This window comes from Haliaeetus leucocephalus, unplaced genomic scaffold (genome assembly GCF_000737465.1).
Source record: "Haliaeetus leucocephalus isolate CR32 unplaced genomic scaffold, Haliaeetus_leucocephalus-4.0 Scaffold351, whole genome shotgun sequence".
In the NCBI taxonomy this organism is placed as follows: domain Eukaryota; kingdom Metazoa; phylum Chordata; class Aves; order Accipitriformes; family Accipitridae; genus Haliaeetus; species Haliaeetus leucocephalus.
Window position 1 is genome coordinate 4,592,663 of NW_010972787.1, and position 22,394 is coordinate 4,615,056.

At 36.2% G+C, this 22,394-nt stretch overlaps 1 protein-coding gene across 1 annotated transcript in view; it reads right to left on the reverse strand.

Annotated features, from left to right (window-relative positions):
• Positions 1–8,520: 8,520 nt before the first annotated feature.
• Positions 8,521–22,394, reverse strand: part of USP12 (ubiquitin specific peptidase 12) — a gene marked incomplete at its 5' end in the record, with an annotated part of 37,185 nt that continues 23,311 nt past the window's right edge. The window contains 5 exons of the mRNA XM_010572678.1: positions 8,521–10,705; positions 12,814–12,892; positions 15,370–15,567; positions 18,017–18,100; positions 18,313–18,389. Of these exons, the coding sequence (XP_010570980.1) occupies positions 10,604–10,705; positions 12,814–12,892; positions 15,370–15,567; positions 18,017–18,100; positions 18,313–18,389 (540 nt within the window). The remainder of the gene's footprint in view (positions 10,706–12,813; positions 12,893–15,369; positions 15,568–18,016; positions 18,101–18,312; positions 18,390–22,394) is intronic.

Consider the following 22,394-nt stretch of genomic DNA (forward strand, 5'->3'; position numbering starts at 1 on the left):
AAGAGCACTCTAAACCAAAAATTCCCTAATACACCATTAGTCATCAGTGAAATTCCTGATGACAATCAAGTACTTAGCACATATCGTATGTGGCGCTGCCTTGGGCGGACTGGTCTAACGAGAGTGGTTGAATTCTGCGGCAGAGTGTGATGTTTGTCCTCCCACAAGACAGCCAGAGCAGTACCTGGACCCAGGTAACAAGGCGTCCCAGCGGGACCGCTGGCTCTCTCTAGTTGGCATTGCTTGGGAGACACTGAAGGTTAGTCCCAGGGCGAACCTCCAGTTGCCTTTTCATGAAATTGTGAATTTGGATAAATCCGTTCCATAACCAGTGTTTCAGTTTGCCTTGTTCTTGAGTAATACGGAGCAACGCTAATCACAGTTTGTATGAAACTAGGTACATATATTATGTACAGTGGCCAGTATTCCTCTTTGCTTCCCAGTTCTAATCCAGCAACTGGAACACCAGATTTAGAATTTATTCTCAGGGCTCTTTGAAAAGAGCACAAGACAGGCATTAGGGAAAGGCCAATATTTACATCCGGCAACCAAAGCATGATTTACAAAACAAAAAAACCAAACCCTCCAGTCAGCCGGCCATTCTGTAGCTTAGAATTGCACTTTATTAATCAACATCACCATCAACGTTTATTTCAGTACTTTATGAAAGACATACACGGTTTCACAGAATTACATGTATATATTTATATAACTGTAATTCAGTTCATTACATGCGATAGAAGGGGGCTTTTCTTCTCAAATAGCATGTATGCTTATTGAAACCAAAACCCCTAAGGTCCACAGTATAAGAAAACAGAATAAGCAGTTCTCCAAGTATTATTAATTCAGTTTTGAAGATTTAAAATTCTGTATGTAATAAGAGAGCTATTAGTGAACTGTGAATGAACTAATCATAACGATGTTTGGCTGCATTCTTCAACTCAGTTTTAGTTTGAAACTCATTCATTTGAATTTATAAAGGCATCCAGATTTATTGTGAGTGTTTTCTGCAAGCCCCAAATGGTATCTGAAGGAGACTAGATTAAATTCTGGTGAGACATTTGTGAAATTAACTGAGCACAGTAAAGTTATGAGCAAAGACTGTTTTCAAAAGACTATTTAAAGAAGATAGAACTTCTCTCCCACACATAGTATATGAAAGCTCTTGCTGTTGATGTTAGTATTTTTGTATGAATAGCATTAATCATCCATAAACCCAAATCTATGCTCACATAGCTTTGAATATGCTATGCTGTCATGCCACACTTAGAACATTCCTAACGCTTTGACCATTGCCATTATTAGCTCCAGTGATTTTAAGAAAATTAGGATGTAATAATGCAAAAATTTCTTTTCAATTATATGGAACTGTAGATTTTCATCACCGTCCATGAGATGGCTTCTTTACCTTAGGTGAAGCTACTGAAACTTCTATCAGTAAGTGAGGCCAATATTGTCAACTCCATGTAAAAAGTTAGGCTTCCAACTCTGTATTAGGCATCTACATTATAATGACCTTTCCAAAGACATTGAGATTATGTAGCTTCTTTTCATTTCAGGGGACTTTTATGGTTAACACTGAAAATATATTCAGAAGAAAAGTAGAATTTTAAATCATATTGAGACAATTAGCTTCAGGAACTTGCATTTCAGAAGTTTTTGTTTTTAAATACATAGCCTGTTTTCCAGTATAGAAGTAGCAGTTTGAAAACATTCACATTTAGATACTGCAGTTTAAGCATTTGCATGTCTACATTCAGTTTACATATGCACGAATATGTCAAAATGTTTTTTAATTCCTCCTCATGCTTTAGGAGAAACATTCAAGAACTGACAGATTTGTGGAAAAAACCCCTCAAGTTGGCCATTAGCAAGAGTCAGTGATTTACATATAATTATCTAGACAACCATAACAGACTAATCTGCCAAATAAATGGAATGTTAATGTGACAGCTGACTTCTAATCTCCACATCTTCCTTACTGTAATTTAAAAAATAACAGCAAAAATGGGAAACCAGCATTGATACAGGGAGACTTAGAACTTTAATTCACCAAACTTAATCACCTATAAGAAGTATTGCAGTAAGTTATTAATCACAAAACATCAAACTAATATTCAATGAAAAACATCTCCAGTCTCAAAATTCATGTAGACCTTGCTTACAGAATGGAAAAAATGCTTCATCACTTTTCATTTCGCCAGAAAAGGTAAGTCATCTGCATTGAATCAGCATCTCCAAGACAATGCTTGGAGAGACGTTCCTTTTTGAGAGTCCATATGCTCTTACAGAGAACTTGAAAGTTTTGTCCTCTCAGATATTCAAGACCATAAACTTCCAGCACTCCTTGCTTCCATAGGAATTACTGCAGCTTTTGCACTATACTATCCGTGGTCCTTATTGACAAAGGTATTTAAAACATGTAACTCCCATTAAATTCAATGTTTAATTGGATTTTTGTAATCTCCCCGCATGCTGACCCCTACGATCTTACCCAGCCCTGGAGGGAACTAAACAGAAAACGCAGTGCTGCTCTTAGTACTTTCATAAACAGCCACGAAACATCGGGAAGTGCTTTCTATCCATGCCCTGCCAGCAATGGAAATTGGAATCAGATAATGGTTTAATGAGATAATCTTCACGAGCAGATGCTAAATGCCCCTCAGTTAGAAACCACCAAACAGAGCAAGTTAGAACAAGGATGACTAGAACATAAAACCCACCAAGGATACGCGTAACTCCTAGAAGCTGCCATACCTATTGCACACAAGTGGAAGAGCAGGCAACCAAGCTTATGTAGCCTTCTACCCAGGCTTACCTCTCATTTTGCAAGGAATCTTTTAGAAGATAGAATTTTGATGTGCACTTCATGGAGGTGGCTGCAATGCTAGACTGCAGCGGAGTAAGTGGCAAGCCAGGGTCCTCTAGGGAAGATTTGTGGCAGCTCTTTGAAACACACATGTTTTTTTGAAGCCAAACACCAAGTGGGACTGGATTATTCAGGACTCTGGAGAATGACACTCAGCGTCCCCATAAACCCAAGATTTCTTTTTTTTGGGGGGACACATGGCAGCTGTGCTTTCACATTATTCTTTCTCAATTTCCAAACCTGAAGTTGATATTTGTGCAGTTAAAGACAAATATTTATGTGCTGTAACTATTATCACAGGTATGTTCTTTATAGAAGTCTTCTGTTGAATGAACAGCTGCATCTTCTGATGTATGTAGATATATCTGACATACAGCATACACACCAGGAGGCACCATTTTTTGGACACACAGGCTCATAGTGCAGGCTGGTAATCTGTATAATGCAGGGTGATAGGGGCAGTCTGTACAAACAGCTTTTTTTTTTTTTTTTCTTCCAATCTGATAGGATGGTCCTTGTTTTTAGAAGATTTCAAGGCTCTGGGGCTTTTTTCCATCTCACTCTAGTCCTTACAATAAGCTTTCAGTATGCTATTATTTTTAAAAGTTACTAAAAGTGGCCAAAACCAGTGTTTCACTGCTTTAACAATTACTATTACTCACTGAAGCACAAAATTATCATGCACTGTATTTTTTTTAAATGCCCAAGTTCTTATTTAACCTTTTCCCCCCCAAATATATATTATCTCACACACAATCCCACTAATGAAGAAAGACAAAAGACAGCTTAGGAACTATGGTCACTTTTGTCTCATTTCTCCTCTGCTGAATTATGATTTTTTCTATATGCAATATGTATAGAAAAAAAGAGGCCAACTGGTATTGTCATATATGTGTGGAACACACTTCTTGATCTCAACCTGTAGACCCTCCCCCTAACACTCTGCAATTCAGAAAAAGCTAACAATTTTGTTGCAAAAAACCCTACAGCCTATACATATCAAACCTGTATCTTCAAAATGGTCTCCCTTTTATCTGAAAAAATGGAATGAAAAGGAGAGTGGCCAATCTCACTAAGCATACGCAAGGCTCCAAGTATAGTCCTGCTGAATGCAATTTTCTCTAGATATTCACTGAAGGTTTGTGGTAGCTGCTCTGCAAAATCTGGGTCCTGCTAGAATCCACTGGGATGAGCAAACAGTGACACCTCTTTGGTATCTAGCTCTTAATGGGTCTTGACATAACCTGCTACTCATTCTGATAGCGCTCTCTGTAATATCGCCATGCCTCCACACTGGACTCTAAGCAAACTAAAAAATAATTCGAAGGGTATCTTGTATAAAACAAATGTTTCCTTTTTCAAATATGCTTCTGGTTCTGTAACAATCTTAGGAAGAAACACTGAATGCCTTTCAGAGTCTCCTTAAAAAGAGGAAGAAAGGGGTATACCAACATTGTATTTGTTCAGTGCCGTGACTCTAAAAAGGTGTTTTTGATATTGAAAAGTACTTTCACCAGAGAGGCATGACAATTAGAAGACAAAAAGCTCTAGATATTTTCAGTGCAAAAATCTTAAACGTTGATCTCATCTCTGAAATACAACTCAGTAATTTAGCAAGCATTGCCTGTAGCTGCGTATAGCAGTCTTCCTTGACATGAAAGATGCAGGGAGAAGACTGACGTGACATAACATTAGGATAATCAGCTTCTAGAAACACAAATAAATGTGCACGCATGAAAATATGCAACTCGAGCTGAATGTCGTTAGCACATCTCATCAGAGCTGATTAAAGCAGCCGTTACCATAAAGCAACATTTAGCGAAACAGAGTTGAAATAATGTAATGATCACAGCTCAGAGCAGTTGATCCCTAGCAACTTGTGTTACAATGTGATGACATTCAAATTCTGAACAGCTGATACCGGACAGCAGTAAAATTTTAGGCATCCATGGATATTGAATCACTTAATGATATAGCATGCTAATAAAACACTTGGAGATCTTAAATTTCTTCTAACTTACAATCAGTAACAGAAAATACAAAAACGAATCCTAGTGAACAGCTGAAGATGCTTTGTAAATGAGACTGTTAAAAGATTATATTCCATTTGATTGACATATGCATAAATTGTTTCTGGAGGAGCACTCACTAATACAATCATATCAACCTAACAAATTTGTGTACAGATGGAAAATTCAAATATAGGCTTAAATAGCAAATCATACACAAACACAGAGGCATGACTCTTTAATAAGCAACAAAAGCCTAGAACAGCAGGATGTTTTGAGCACCCCCTAAATTCTCCAAACACCAGAAATCTTTATTAAATGTAACATTTTATCTTTTAGGAAATGCTGCTTTTATATCTAGTATGTTAGTAAATAACTGTAAAGCTACTTCTCTCTATTCTCTAACAGATCCTGCTATGTGTTTTCTCTCCTGGATTACATAACCTGCAGAATGCAGATCAAGGACACGACTGATGATTCTTCTGTAATTAAAGCTCCCTAATGCTGCCAAAGAGTTCTGTACAAAGAGCTATGTAGAAAGTACCTTGCCCTTTTCTGAGCCCTTACAATCTCTTATGCAGGCAGCAATCACAAGCCATTAGAGGGAAAGAGAAAATATAATTTATTTGTACTTTGGGGAAGAAAACTGGAAGATATTACTCAGGTCATACTAAAACTGGTGATGTCTGCAAACAATCCTCCTTATATACCCATTCTTGCACAAGTTCCCCCAAAGGGATTCATCAACTATAATAGCAGATTCTTAGGTTTAGCCTAAAAATTAACTCACTCACACACACACAAAAAAAAAAAAAGTAAGAGGCAGACAATTTTGCAGACATTTTTGAATACAGAGCAAAGAAAGTTTACTTCTGGCTCACTACACTCTATCATTAAAACTGGAAACAATAGATTCCAGAGATCTCTGTATTTAAAAGATGAGACCTGTGTTTCTTTGCACAGTAGTTGACTTGCATAGTTCATTCACGACAATCAATCAGTAGCAAAGCTGCTGCAAAGTGATGAACAACCCTTGAATACAGATTATGTAGAATATTAATTTCAGTAATAATTGAGTACTTGGAGGCTTGCATGTTAAGAGACTAATGTATTCTATATCTCACGTTATGCTGTGAGAGGTCAGAGGACTCTGAAGCCTTACAAGACAGAAAACAAAATGTGCATATTGCATTATCATGAGGGAAAACAAAGACTGAGTTTCTAAGACACACAAACTTAAGATCAATCCAGACAAATGTGTGGGGGGGAAGCAGACAGCTTACACTGTAAAGCCACTCTCTGAAAGCAAAGAAACCATATCTGGATTATTTAAACTTTTAGAAAAAAAGTCACAAAAGCATCTGCAATATAACACTGCAGGTCACAGATTATTAACGTGTACTGAAACGAAGTTTTCTCCTCTTACAGATAAAGGTAACTGAAGAGATACATGTACTGCTGGTTTAATCTATGAATACAGTTTCAAATAACTGCTCTCAGGCAACTTAAATAAGGGGAAAAAAAAACCCAACCCAAACCAACAAACCAACCCCAAACAAACAAACCACCACCCAACCTTTTTGGCCCCTTAGTTGTTGATGCATTTTCAACGCTTTCTAAAAGTCCCCGTTCTCAGTCTTTCTGCCCAAGCTCAATTCTGTCATTGAACGAAGTCAGCAGTTAAACAGAAAAAAAGACATCACCTCTTCATGTGTGTAAGCAGACAAAGCTTTATGTGTAAGAGAATTCATCCCTGTTTTTTTTTTGTAATCCATGTTGTGGAGGTATAGTATGCTAAGGGACAACTACTAATTTTAAATGAACAGTTCTGAAAAAAGTTATGAGGAAAGTTATGAGGATCTGTTTCCGACATTAACTGTACACAGTTAAGATCTTTCTGGTAACGGCAATTGGAAATCTCTGTAGAAAAAGGCAAGAAGAAACAAAACTAAGTAAGTTCTGGTAAACGAAGACTGAAGATTTCGATTAGCAAAATTTGTGTTAGTTACAATGATGAGCTTAATAATAAGACTATACATGATCATCTTAAACCTACAGCTGAGAGACTGGACCAAATAGCACAAGATAAGGTTCCTTTAATTTTAATACGGGAATTATGAAAGTAACTAGAGGCCTCAGATAATTCAGGTTTTAAACTTTACAAACATCACTACAAAAAAAGTAACTAAGCAATACAGACTTTCATCTGTATGTGATCCAAACAGTGCATATGCAATAATGCTTGTGGAAACACCGAGACAGAGACACGGGGAACAAGCCAGGATGTCCTGTCTGGCTTCAAGCTGCTGCTCCAGAAGGACGTAGATCTTCTGTGGATCTTGTGTTATACCTGCCAGTCCTACGCAGACATCGAAGGGTATGGCAGAAGATCTGAAGCAGCATCAAATCCCTATGTGCTAACACCTGAATGTCACCTAAAGATATGCAATCTGATTTATGACTAACTTCTGAAAACACAATTCAATTTAACCATTCATACAAGTACCTGAAGACCTAAAACCCACCATTCCCATGCAATGAAAGGCTATGCATGTGGTCATCACAATCACAAACATGGCAGGGTATAAGCCGTTTGTAAAACCTTAAGTACATATATTCATTACAAACAGTAGCATATGCTCCAAGTGAAGAGTGACTTCATACCAAATCATACATGGAAATTGTAACCAGCTGTATCTTTTCTTTCTGATGCTGGACTCTCGTTCTTCAGTCTCTCTCGTTTGTTAGTCCTGTAAACACTCCTATTTTTCTTCTGTTTTCCCTCCCACAAGATGGTGATCCAAGAAATCCCTTAGGTAACTCGGATGCATATTTTATAGCAAGGTACAGATTTTTTTGAGGAAATGTTAGTCAAGAAAAAACAGTATTTCAAAACACTCCCTTCTCCTCTACCTCAGAAACCAACAACTTACTTAAAAACTAATTCTAGAGAAGTAGACCATCAAAAACATGGCTGCCACCAAACTATTTTCATAACAACACATCTAGAAAGATATATAATGCAGTGTATTTGAACACACTTCTCCCTCCACGGCTCAGGGCACTTAGCTGAATACAGGAAATTCCAGATACTTTTTAGGTTTGAAAACACTGAAAAGCACAAAAGGCAGTTGACTGACCATTCGGGCTTTACAAAAGATACAGTACTTACCTTTAAAGAACATACTTTATTTAATAGAAGTTTTTTGCTCCAATATACAAAATAAAGGACATTTACATAGTTACACAGCAAATAATTTCCACCATTTACAACAACTGACGACTTTCCCACACTCCCCACTGTATTACAGCCAAGAAAAAAATCCTATAATGTTTTACATACTGATCAGTTATATTTTGTACTTCCCTGCCTCTTTTCATTTTTTTTTAAGTTGCAGTTTCTGATATTAGTTTAATTAGGAACTTACAATTATTTCAGCTGCACTAAAAGAAAAATGAAATATATAATTTGGAATACTATCTCAAAAACCCTATACAAAATAAAAGTCAGTATCTTATAAAAATACATAGCAGGAGTAAAACCAGTGAAACAACAAAAATGTTTTAAATTTTGTTAGGGTATAAAATATTTAGTAACTAGACCCAGCTTTTAATTACACACACACACACAAAGAAAAAAAAAAGAAAAAAAAAAACCCCGAACATTTTCAATTAGCAAAAAGTAATGCGACAGTTCTTTTACAATACTGTACCTTTAGTATGCAAAGGACTTCATCCTTCTAACATGCACAATTATCCAACTGATTCAACCCTTAACCTTTTTCCCACTGAAAGCTGAAAAGTTTTTAAATTATTTGAATCCTTTAAGAAAAATCCAATCATATTTTCTGCATCTCACACAATATTTAAGCTTTACTTCACAATGCTGGTAGTTTAATCATGATACATAATTTTCTATAAAAGAATTCTGGCCAAACCAAGGTTTTAGAAACTTTGCATTTTACAAAAGCAATTTGTTACAGTATGACAGCCCAATTTATTTAGTGACCCTGTTAAAGATTTGTTCAACTGAGTGAATAGGTGAAGTCATTTCCTGAGCTAAAAGATACAGGTAAGTAAATAGTCAGTTATAGCAGCAGACAGGAGACATTCTTTTTAAAAGTTGTAACAGTATCAATAAAATAACCTTAGAAAATTACAACAATGTAAAAATCACTAGCTGAAGAGGGAGTGACAAGGACATCCAAGACCTGATTGCCATAATCTGGAATGCACATCCCATGACTTTCCAGAAATTACATTCAGCTACTGTCAGACAACGTACTGGTTAGTGGAAGAATGTCAAATTACAATAGTTCACATTTCTTACAGATCAGGTGTTTTGTCAAGATTTAATTCTTAATGCTGTTTCATAAACCTACAGCAAGGTAAACTGCCTAGTTTCAGAAATTTTCACTCTGCAGGACTTAAGTATTATTACTTTTACAGGAATGTGGTATCTTCAGTCTCATGAAATTCCAAGCCTATTTCTTCTTATTATTCAGGTGTAATTTATACTTGAGACATCAAGTGGGTTTTGAGATAGTCACCCACGTCATTGGGAACAGAAGTGGATCCATTTTTAGGAGAGGGAATAATATTCTTTAAATGGTGTACTTTGATCCAAATCATTCTAATTTTCCTAGAATATGAACCATTAACAAATTATTAAAGAACTATAAAGACCAGTATACCACCACTGCACCATCATTTTCTTACGATATGTGTTCTTAAAGTCTTCTATGTAATCATTTGATCACTTTTTTTCACCCATTAATGGAAAGAGGACATTCTAATTTAATTAAAGTACCTCACTTAGATACCAGTTCCTCCAGAAGGAAATCTCGCTTCTGTGTTATTAATTTTTTACAGATATTGTAGTCATTGGTTTTAGAATTTATATTGGGTCTTCTTTAACATTTAAACATAATTAGTTTTAATTCAAATTGATATATAAAATTTCCAATACTTGTTAGAATAAAGGACAATACACAAGATCCTAAGTTACAATAATTTATAAATAAAAATAAACTATTACAAACCAAATCTTTCCCCATACGGAGATTAAAAGCCATAATCTTGACTGATTGTTCCCGATCATACATTATAAATAACGTAAGCTTCTTCAGAGAAGCAAAACATACTTGCCTCCCTGACACCAGTTCATATCTTCAGTTAAACTACTACCATCAAGAAGGCAATTGTGTTGGGCCCAGTTATATCTTCTTGCTTACATCTTAACCCTCCCAACCTCATTCTTCTAAACTTAAGCACAGGAATCTAAGTTCACAAAGAGTCCTTTATCTTTTATACACAAAGTCTGTAAAAAATACAGATTTCTAATGCTCCTATTGCACCAATCTGGCAGTGCAGTTAGAATGTGATTCAAATTCCACTGAAGTCCATGAAAGGTTCTCCAGTGACCTTAATGGGCTTTGAATTAGGACCACAGAGATAGTATTACCTAACGGAAAGCTCCTGCAAGAGTGGCTGGTATCTCTTTTTGCTTATGGGATGCAGTGGAGATGTGTAGTCAGCACGATACCTGAGCAAATAAAATGAAAATTACACAAAGGTTTTAAGAATCCCAAACTCTTTGCTTAGTTGTGTGCAAACTGTGCTACTGCCCCTGGAGCTCCCTGCTTTCTTTTTTTTTCAGTGCTTGCTCCATTCCAAGATAGGGAAGATGTGAGACATAAAAATCTCTCTTCACTACAGTTCCCCCTCAATCCCGAGACTGATAGAAGAGGATGTAACCAGACTCAGAGTTCTTTGAGATGTCTGATGTCAACCCGTAGAATTCTTCAATAGCTTGTGCATCAATTTTCTGCATGTAAAAACCAAAAAATTTAAAGTAAGAATATCTTGCATAACATATACATGACATTAAGTTCCACTCTAAAACTACTGTCAAACAAAAATAACTTTAACATAATTGTATAAAGTAATAAAATCCAAATAATTCCTAAACTTGTTATGTTTTGGTTTCCCCTCTGCCATCAACTGCACAGAGGGTAGTGGCTATATATATTTTATATAAAAATTTTTAAGTACTAAGCAAATCTACTACGAGTGCAACCCTACGAGCATTGCTTGTGCAGGTTCCACACAGGAAAGTTTTAAAGACAACGATATCCCATTGAGACTTTATATCAATATGAAGAATGTAAGTACAAATTACCATGTCTAACTCTAAGCAGTGTTAAGTCAATCAAGTGCAGAGGAGAATAAGGAGAAGGCAGAGAATGAAGGTTAACTTTTTGTATGTTTTTCACACAGAATGTTTGCTTGTGATCCTGTTAGCTTAGAAAACCTCCTATAACCAAGATTTTGGGGGAAAGATGCAAAACTTCTGTTGAGAAGGTGAAAAGAGTATTGTCTGGTTTTCATTGTCATCCTCTTTGGCTACAAAAGAAAGTGAAACTGAAAGCAAGCTCTCTTGCCACATTTTAAATCAAAGGCTATTAGGCTACAAACAACAAAAAGGTGGAAAGATAAATTTTCCTTCACTTAGGCAGATTTTATTTAATCTCATTCCCATCACTTGGAATAAAACTTCTCTCAGAAAAGAGTGAGCCATTCCAACTTGATGAACCATGGGCCTAAATGTCAATGTTTTAGACTTACGAACAAAAAGATTCTTTCCTTCCTCTTTAGAAGGGCTAAGAGAAAAACAAATACATTACTGCCAGGTGTTACTGCTTTGGAACTGGAGAGATTGTTCCTGATGTTTGTGAAATTATGTGAGATCTACTACAGCTCTCTCTGTTTTCCCTGGAGGAAAGTGAACTTTGACCCTATCAAGACATTTCAATTTACTGTATATCTTGATAAGACACAGAGGCAATCCTTTTACTTTCCCAATAGCTCTGTATATTTCCATGTTTGTGATTTCCTGTGTGAAAACCCATCCATGCTGTGGCTTGGAGAGAACTCTTCAATACCCTTGACTCATCCTGCCTATTAACAATGTAAGTCCAATACCTCTCTCACTCTTTTTTCTTCTTTTTAATTATGCAGTTCTTGTGTATTATAAGGAAAATGTAAACTACTCATTTTATAGATTTAATTAATTCAAATAAAGTCACAAAAAGGACTTGAACAGCACAATCATACTTCTGTTCATGCATAAGCATAGACAAGGGGCAAAAAGGAAGATGACAGAACAAGCAAAAAACCTGAGATGATACAATATAGGGACACCAGCAGTTTCTGCTTTTTCTCTCAATAAAGAATAAAAGATAACTAATGAAACAGAAAGATGACAAAGTCAAAACTGGTAAAGGGAATACTGCTGTTCCAAGAAATTAGTTAGAAATCTTTTTTTTTTTTTTTTAAATAATTCCTGGAAGCATGGCTAATATTGGCAAGAACACCACCAGAAACAAAAGGCTCCCATTTCAGGGATTAACTTTTAAATTTTAGGGTGAAATCTCAAAAACCTTAAGTTTTTGCCTATTTTTATATTTGTTACACCTTTGCCTGAAACAATCCAGGATACTCAATAAAACAGGCTACCAGACTGATCCATTCCATCAAATCATAAGCTCCTAGAAAATATGAACAAATGGCTTGCTCCAAAAAATTGCCCTCAGAAAAGAATTGCAGTAAAACCAATTTATCTGTATCTTTATTTCCCCTGTCTTCTGGCCACAGGAATAGCTTATTAAACAAAGGTGAAAGACAGTGATCATAAACAAAGAAGCTTCTTTTAATAAGTATAAAAACCAAAATGCAGCTCAAAGTATTGTACAATCAAATTGTAAGGCACAGCTGTGCACTCATAGTTATTGTTCATTTAGACTGGGGTTGAACCCTCTTTTCATTAGCATAGCAGTCCTTTTACTTTACTTTACTTAGGTAATCTTATACACAAGGGGGGTGCCTGCACTCTGGTTAGTATGAGAAAAAAGTCCAGGGTTACACAAAGCTTACCTCAACAATATCATCATCAAAAAGCAACCAAAAATCATGACTCTTCACTATTGCAATATAATGTCCTCTGTTAGGGCCACTGTAAAATAAAATTAGAAAAGAACACAGAAAATAACACACATGTATGTACAAATGTATTTCATTAAATGTTTTTTTTCTTGTAGAAAGGCAATACTTAATGGTAATTAAAATGGCTACCACTACAATTTCTGTTGGGATGTTTCTTTTCTTTTTTCTCCTCCACTTATACCATATTCATAATAAGGTCTTACTTATCTCTACATTTAATATTGTGCTAAAAAAAGGATTATAATTTCAAATAAGGAATAAGCAGAACAGGCATAGAAAATATAAATGAAATTTAAAAAAAAAAAAAAAAAAGAGACACAGAGAAGTGAAATCAAGAAAACATTCTGATGTTTCATAGGGACAAAACAGATCCCAAACTATTTCTGATGTTCAGAAAGAAAAAGCCATAGAGCTGCTGTTCATCTACAGTCTCAGTCAGGAATCTCTTTATCTGGTCCACTGTAAACAAAAACTGAATTAAACTGACAGTTTAGAAGTCTCAAGAGTCCTCACAGCAATGAGAAGGGCTCCGAATTAAACTAAAACTGTTATAATGCACAGCTCTTCAGTTTATGGCAGACAAGAAATTTCTCCACAACTACGACAGAGAAAACTCCAAAACTTTAAAAGTGTCCTATTTCTAATCAGATTTCAAGTAAGGAAATAATATACTTTCTGAAATAGATGAACCTTACAACTGAAAGTGGGCAACTAGTTAAAGCAGTTCTGGAACCACCTTAACTGGCTAACAGCACTCATACAATTTTTATGTCTACATCAGGGAGGGAAGGCTGCCATCTATGAGGGACATGTCTGTGTACCAAATCATGTAACTCAGTGAAAACAGGGTTCACCTCCTGCTATGGCTCTGAGAATGGGCAACTTCCTAAGACTGCAGCTTGAATAAGGGAGACAGAAATGGTCAGAATGGTCAGAAACGGACAGAATGGATTTTGCTTAAAACTCAGAACAAGAGTGTCCCAGAAAACTATGACACAATGGGTTATTTTCCAAAACTGTCCTGGCCAACTTAAGATCTAGTCACCTTAACTCTACTGTAATCCTAGGTCTACCCTGGGAGGAATGGGGGCATGGGTGGAACAAAGGACAGTAACTGGCAAGTAGCGGGCAGGTCTGCCATTTTGAGGAACATCAAAAAGTTGGAAGAATGGGCTGGTAAGAACCTCATAAAGTTTAACAAGTAAAGATGAAAATTCTTGTGCCAGATTAACTCCATCCAACAGCACCAGCTACAAATCAGCTGTATAGGTGGGCCCAGGAGGTCAACAAGATGAGCTGTTAGCCAGCAGCGTGTCATTCTGGTGATAGGGCTGAGAGTACGCAGGGCTGTACTGTAAGAGTAGAGCCAGCAGTGACGCGATAATCCCCGCCATTCTGCATTCTGGGACCCAGAACTGGACACAGGATTCCAGACATGACCATGTCGATTTAAGTGAGAGACTGATAAACTGGAGGAAGTCCAGTGGCAGGCCACTACATTTGTCAGAGGGCTACAGGACCAGATGGGTGAAGAGAGGCTGAGGGAGCTGGCTTTATTCAGCCTGGAGAAGACTAAATGAGGAATCCAACTGCTGTCTTCCGCTACCCAAAAAGGAAGAGTTATAAAGAAATAGGAGCTGGGCTCTCCTCAGAAATGTGCAGTGAAAGGACAAGAGGCAGTGGTCGCAAACTGAAGCAAGAGAAATTCTGACCGGATATGGCAGGGGGAAAATCACTGTGAGAACATTCATGGATTGGAACAAATTGCCCAAAAAGGCAGTGAAATCAGCATTCCTAGTCATGAAACTGAGCCCAGGGTAACCTAATGTCAAAGTTAGCCCTGCTTTGAGCTTTAAGTAGTTGACCTCACAATGTAAATTTTTCTCTGATTCTAGATGTTAAATCACCATTTTCAACTTTGGGGCTTTTCTCTACTCAATAAGCAGTTTGTAGAGCAGCCCTGATTTTGAAGCCACAAGAACATTTGTTGAGTATAGCAAAATCATACAAATCTAACAGTCATATTTTGAAAGCAAGGAAACAAAGTAATCAACAAAACTCATAATATATGGATATATTTCAGAAAATGTTGCTCAAGCCTTAAAAAAAAAAACCAACAATGCTTTATAAAGGAATCTGTTCTATAATGCTTTCCTTCCCAATAAACTGTTTTTTTTAAAAATGATCTTTAAATGTTATTAGAGTTATATGATATTGCATGTTTTATGTTTTTTTTTAAACATAGTTAAGTTCATACAATGATTTGTGATGTGAAATACACTGTTACCACTTTTCACAACAAACTATCACAACAACAAAGCCGTATGTTCTGTCATTGGTAGCATCTCCCCACAATGCTTTCTTTTCTAAGAAACATTTTTTTTAAGAGGTCTTTAAATACTATTAAATTATGTGATACCAGGTGCTTTGTTTTCTTTTTTAAACATAGTTATGCTTATACAAAAATCCCTTATGTAAAGTAATTACCTTCCACAATGAACTACCACAGCAACAAGGTCATACATTCTGTCAGGATTGGTGGCATCTCCTGAGGTGTTAAATAAACGAAGCTCTAAAGGAAAAACTACTCTATAAGAGAGTTTTGTGTATCGATGCAGCTGATCCATGTATTTAAATCTCTTCAAATGGAGAGCTAGAATCATAGGCAGCTTTTTTACTTTCATCCTGAAAAAAACAAACAAACAAAAATACCCAACAGTATTCCCAATATCCATCCAAAACATTCAGTTGATATCAACAAACAGGTAACCTGTCTTACTGAAATCTTTAAAAAATTTTGCAAGCATTAAAAGAAGCTCAATTAATCAGCTGTTTAACAAGTATGTCCTGTGTTGCTAAACTAAAGGTGGATTTTAACAATTGAGAGAATTGCAAGCGTATTTAAAATAATAAGCTGCTATAATAATAACAACAACAACAACAGCCATGATGAACCCACATAATAATCTGGACATAATGACCGCTTGGCACAGAATTCAATTTTTCAACATACCTACCCACAGCTTTCCCAAGTTCTCAAAAGCAAAACCTAGATCCCACTTGGTATACAGTGGAGGTATTGCAACAAAGTTGTTCCAGTTGATGTTCTCAGTAAACCAGCCAAGTTAAACAAGCTTTTTAAAATAAGCTTTGTTACATCACTTTGTTACCTATGTATTACTCCAAGTTTTTGTATCAAGCCATTAATTTAACATTGCCAAGGGATACAAACAGCCCACTCTTACTCACCTTACCTCATGCTACCCAAACAAGATAATGCTGTGCTTTAGCACGTTAATTTTGTATAGATGTTGCAGCATTATTTTATGGCAGTCAAAGCCAGAAAGTGATAATCTAGTTTTACTGAGGGCTCACTGGGCCCTTTTGCTAGTTTGAGGTATTGAGATCTCGCATCAGTGCCTACAAGTCCTCATCAGCCAACCGCAGCCGACCCAGCAGCAGACTTCCACTCTCTGGGCAATAAATTTGCCCACACTAACAGAGCAACCAAGCCAGAGCGCTCTGCTTCATGGCACAGCTAATTGCCTTAAATCACCACTGTGCTGAATTTTTCAAACTGCCTTCAGCCCCAAAAGGTAACTCGTATAGCCCAGGTTTCAGACATGTATACTAAGACTGTATTTTCAGAATGTCAGGAAATATGTTTGTAAAAGACAATCCTTTTTCAAAAGGTAGGGGGCTGGGGGCAAAATCCTTGAAAACTCACCTTCCTTCCCTTTTTCTCATTAAACTTAGACTGATAGTAACCTGTAGGTAACCCTGCTAGACTCAAATTTTCTCCATGGCCCGCAAGGGAACTGGGAAATGAAAAAAGCAGGAGAAGGGCAGAAAGATGACAGAAGCAACTATTTTTAGGGACACTTACATTTTTATTATATTACTGAGATATGGACATAATTTCTACTCTCTTTCTTTTTTCAAAATGACGTCCTCTTCTTATAATGCAACTGTTTGATAAATGGAGCTCTTTCAGTGGTGAAGAAATTCAGTACACCACCTTTGCTAGTTGAGTAGACACTATCACAGATAAGCTCCGTGTTACAGAAATAGAAGAGAATTATGACTGTAGTGAAACTGAACTTAAGCCCCACATGAAAAGCAAAATATAAACAATAAAAGCTGTGTTTTGCCAATATGGCAGTGCCTACAGTACAGGTTTATGTCAGCACAACTTATGTTGGTCAGGGATCACATTACCTCCCACACAGAAAAAGAGCTAAGGCAACAGAAAACAACAGGACAGACCTGACTTCACAAACTTCTAATACACACCAATTAGTAAGCTTAGGCAATGTGTGAAGGCAGACTTTGCAGATGAGATATGCCAAAAGCCATGTGCTGAATCTATGGTAAACCAAATAACCAGAATCAGTGGTATAACCAGCAGAGCAGAGCATGTCAGTGTTCCCACCACTTCAACCAAATACTTTCTCAGATCATAAATACCACAGAGTACACAAAATCAGAGGTTTTTCAAAGGTGTAAACAAGACTAGAAGAATTATTAGGCAGACAAGAATTGTTTTTAAACATAATGAATTTCAGGCTTCCACAGAGCTTCTGATGCTTTTCAGGAGCACCATCAAGCAGAAGTTTAGCATAACTTACTAAGCACTTTTAAGAAACCAGAAACTCAGTTAACAAAGTTATAAGCCTCATTCCAACTGAATCAGGAAAAAAAGTGCTATCAAACTGATTCTTACAGCAGTTGGAAAAATTATCTTATTACCAAGACAAAACAAAGTTTAAAAAGTCACATGAAATCAGTGACTTTTCATCATTACCCACAATCTTTGATTCGTCACTGGCAGTTTGTTTTAACTTGTCTTTTTAACTTATTCTTGGTCTTAAGACCATTCTTTTTCTCATTTGTAAAACAAATACTGATCAAAGGAGTCCCAAAATGCTTTACATGGATTCTTATTACTCATGGAAGTAGGCTCATTGAATTCAAGCAAGAAGAATGCAACCAAATTACTCTTAAATGGAAGAAGAGTGAGAAAAATTAAGGGAAAAAGAATGTCCTCCCCTTGCCTCAAATATACACACAAGGAAATAAAAGTATTTTCATGAAATGCATGGGTTATTTTTTTCCCTCCCTATGTCTGATGTACCTTTTATGTGCTTCTTGCTTACTGCGACATTCTTCACAGTAATATTTGTATTCACTGCACAGAGTTTCTGTATTGCTGAAACCCCTGAAAAAAAAAAAAAAAAAAAAAAAGAAATGCTGTAGATACTAGTGTCTTATCTGAAATACACTTATAAACATTACAATATAAACATAATTTTATACTCTTAAGTCTACATAAGCTAGAATTTGCTAAGCTTGTGAGCTTTTAATTTTACTTCTTGCATTCTAGGTAACAAACATAAGGCAAATTACGAAAATTCATATCTTTGTGTCTACCTTAAACAATGAGTGATTGAAGTATTCTGCTCCACGTCAACTGAAAGGTCTAAGAAGTCTTCATCTTTGCTGCTTATCTGCATGAAAAAAGAACCAATAGATTATATTTAAAACAAGTTATACTAATTTACTTCTGGTTTTCTGTACCATTTTCTATTGACAGAATGCATCTTTTACCTTCTAACAGCCTTTTAAAATTGTTACAAGTGGCCTTTCTATATCAGAGATTTGCTAGAACTCTGTTTCTGATTTTGTTCAGGAAGAGGGAAGTGTATATGTGCCTGTGGGGGTAATATAATGCCAGTTGTCATTATGCTGTGATTTCAGCTCAACAATATTAACGCCAAGTTCCTTCTACACCTCACTCTTTTCAAAAGAATATAATCACTGGGATTCTATTTGGTGCTCTCACATCTGTCTTCCCCTATGATTCCCTCCAACAGAAAATTATGTATTTGCCTACCATAGTGTCCCTAATAAACAGCACAAATATTTTGAAGCCTCTTCCTGGCTAGATTCATACTCTTAAATGAGCAGCAGATAGCAAATTTGGTGGTAAATGAGAGCTTGGGACTGGGTCTGATAGTGCATAGCCATTTCTTACAAAAATGCAAGAATAACAATTACAGTAAAAAAGAAATTCCTAGCAGCAGAGAATAAATTCCACCACAAATCCTGAAAAATGGTGATGGACAAAATCCACAGCTGCCTTGAAAATCAGCTATGTTATTAAAAGGTTTAGGAAAGAGCAATCTGCAACCTTAACTTTTGTCTGCTAGTGTTTCCTCTCTGTATCTAGAGACACTCAATGCCACTGATGAGAATGTCCTCTGCCTGTACTCCTAGGTACAAAGGTAAATGGTTTTAGAAAATTTGCCTGGCTGCAGTTTCTTGATTGAAAGCAGGAAAAGTTAAACAGCTACCAGAGAACTAATGTAAGTTGGTCTTTAAAAGATACGAGAATTATGTTCCCTTTTCAACTCAGAATAAAAATAGATTTGGAAAGTTGTTCTCTGATTATCGAGAGATGAGAAACAGACCGGCCCTCAGGGCAGCATACATGGAGAACAAAAAGAAAAATACAGGTGGTCAAGACAACTATTTTTGAGGATTAATACATTAGGCAAATCCCCAAATTTCTGAAATTAAGTTAAAAGCTTCTGTTAATATCTGTGAGAGGGCTGGGCAAGGATTACTCCCAGTCTTCTGTAGCTGGGAGTAAGTGCACATGTACAAAAAATATGTCACATCTGCTACATCACTTAGATGCTGAAGTGTAATGTTTATACTTTTAAAGGGATCACAGTACATATATGGAAAACTTCCAAGATGTTTCTAGAGTGGGGGGCAAAAAAAGCGCCACCTGCATCTTCAGTGTGCTGCACCCTTCCTGTCTTCAGGGATGTTTAAGTGTGTGAACAATTCTTCAAAATATCCCATTGTAACACTTTTGGAATTATTGAACTTGAGTTTGTAATGCTAAGAACTCTGGTGGAAAACATCTTAGCCTAGGGATTAAGAACGGCTCAGAAAAAAAAAAATGAGTTCTAGAAAATACTCTGCTGCACTCTTCAGCTAGGACAGCTGGATTTAAGGAGTCATGCGATCAGTGTTATTCAGACATGCAATTAGGTAATTCTTCCTGTATTGGTCTGATTCAGAGAAAATTCCATGAAACAATATAGATTTCATAGGCAGCTTTATTCCACACAGAAGCTGTACGGGCAGGGAGGAGATGGAGAAGAGGAAAGGCATGTGTTGTACTTGGTTAAAAAGGAGATTGGTACCGAAACCAGAAGTTCGCAAAAGGAATTCTTCCATCCTTAGTGATAATACTGATAATAGCACCTTAAACAACTGCTCTCAGGTTAGCACTTAGGATCACGAGGAACCATTAAATGCTGTACTGAAAGAACAGTCAAGTGGATTTTTTCCATCTGTGTTGATAATTTAGAAATTGCTACTCTTAATTTTTAAGATTTTTTGAACATTAGTATTTGAACAGTACCTTTTCTTCCAACATTAACTCATACATTTTTAATTAAAAAAGAAAAATTATTAAAGTCACCCTCTACTCCAGCCAGGCCCCCCCTTCTTCTGTAGAGGTTCTGTTTCAAATAAACATCACTAAATTCCTTAGACTGAAGTTGCCAATGCTATATATTTCAATCATCTATAGAATGAAAAAAAGATTGACACAGTCAGAAAACCTCATCACTTGAAGAATCAAGCCCTGATGTGTTCAAAAAGCCATCTGAGTGCTCCTCATACGAGCATCTGAGTAACAGTGAAGAATTTGAGTGTTCCAGTATTTTGGCTAAAGGTATGTTGTTCTCACATCAAGGGCAATCTGCACTCCAACAGCTCAGCTGTACTCTGACAACCAATGCCACACAGAACAGAAAACTCAGAAGGCTAACACTCATGGAATCTGTATTTCTTTCAGTTTGGAATTTCACTAGCAATGTGAATCAGCTTACTGACAAAAGAACTTTTGCAACTGTAGGCTCCCATGTGTGCTAAGACAGAAACTATTTTTAAATGAAGCTGAAACAAAGGGTATGATTTATCTTGGTTTAAGAAAAGAGAAAAAAAAGACAGAAAAAAAAAAGTAGGGGATAGTTAAGGCTTCTATAGTACTCCTGTAAGAGAGACAACTGAGATTTTCCTTATTGCCTTCTCTCAGTCCAAAGTAGAATTGAGTCAAAGAATTTTATGCCTTGTAGTCACTTGAACACAAGAGCAAGACTATCAGCTGGAGGAAAACATTATCTATATGTTTGGTGCTTTTGACCCAAGACAATTTCCTCTTTTTCCCTGTAGAAGTACTGCCCACAGTTAGCCGTTTCAAATTTTATCTTAATGAAGTCAATTACATTACTTTCTGGTTTACTGGTATTCTTTCCTTAAATTGTGAGAGATATCTGTAAAACCAATTAACTTCTAGATCATTTTTATCAATTAGCCACAAAAATCTGTAATATTTACTTTCATCATACTGCCTCTATCAAGGAAGGGGGAAAGCATGGTAACAAGAAATCACATTAAAAGCATGGAAAGATGACTTACAATCCATTTTGTAACTTATTTATTTTATCATGTGTCTTGACCCATGACACAAATCTTTGTTAAAGAATCATATCTGTGTTCCTTATATTCCACTGTCCATACTTAAACTGAGGATAAATCTTTAGTCAGTTCATTTTTTATGTTAAAGATGGGCTAATGAGATAGTGTGTCCTGGAAAGAAGCTCTTTTCTATAATCAGGACAATTGAAATTAGAATAAAATCTTGCCATGCTGATTTTAGGAATTTTGAGTAGGTTTGGCCAGTTCAAAGATGATAATTCTCACTTAGAGCAAAGATATATTATGCTTTATATTTAAGTATCCATTAAATTCCAAATTTAAATTAAAAAAATATACTAAGGTTATTGTCTTATCATTAAGAAGCACTAATTCATCCTCTGTTGCTGTGTAATCTTCTACATGAGCTATATTGAAGTATTCCTGACATTTTACATTGTATTTCTAAACACGGACAGACTCTAAATGACAACAACTTCCAATAAACATTAAAACAATCATATATGCTCACTATATTTGAAAATAAGGCTCTATTCGCAGTAATATTACTTACTTAACGTGTCTAAATGTGTTTCTAAGTGCCATTTTCAGGTCACTGTGTTTCAATTAGGCACAAGCTGATACATTGAATAGACAGAAGCTGATAAAATAGTTTCCAGATTATTAGCGTTTGGACAACAAAGGCCCTACTATACTAAAACAAGTGTATTAGAACACTGAATTTAAAATTCAACTGGCCAAGGAGGCACAGTGGCAAACAGACATGGCATATCCTGTTCAGCAACAGCTAGCAGAAAAATAGAACTGTGCAATATTAGCAAAACTCTCAAAATTGTGATAGGCCTGATAACTAATAAAATATGCTGGCAAAGAGCATATCAGCATTTTAAAATTGTATTAAGGACTGTAGCTAGATCAAAATCCTGACAGTGGTAATTCACTATGCCATAGTGAGGAAAGGTAATGATGTCAGTCGTGTTAAGAGACTAAGCTAA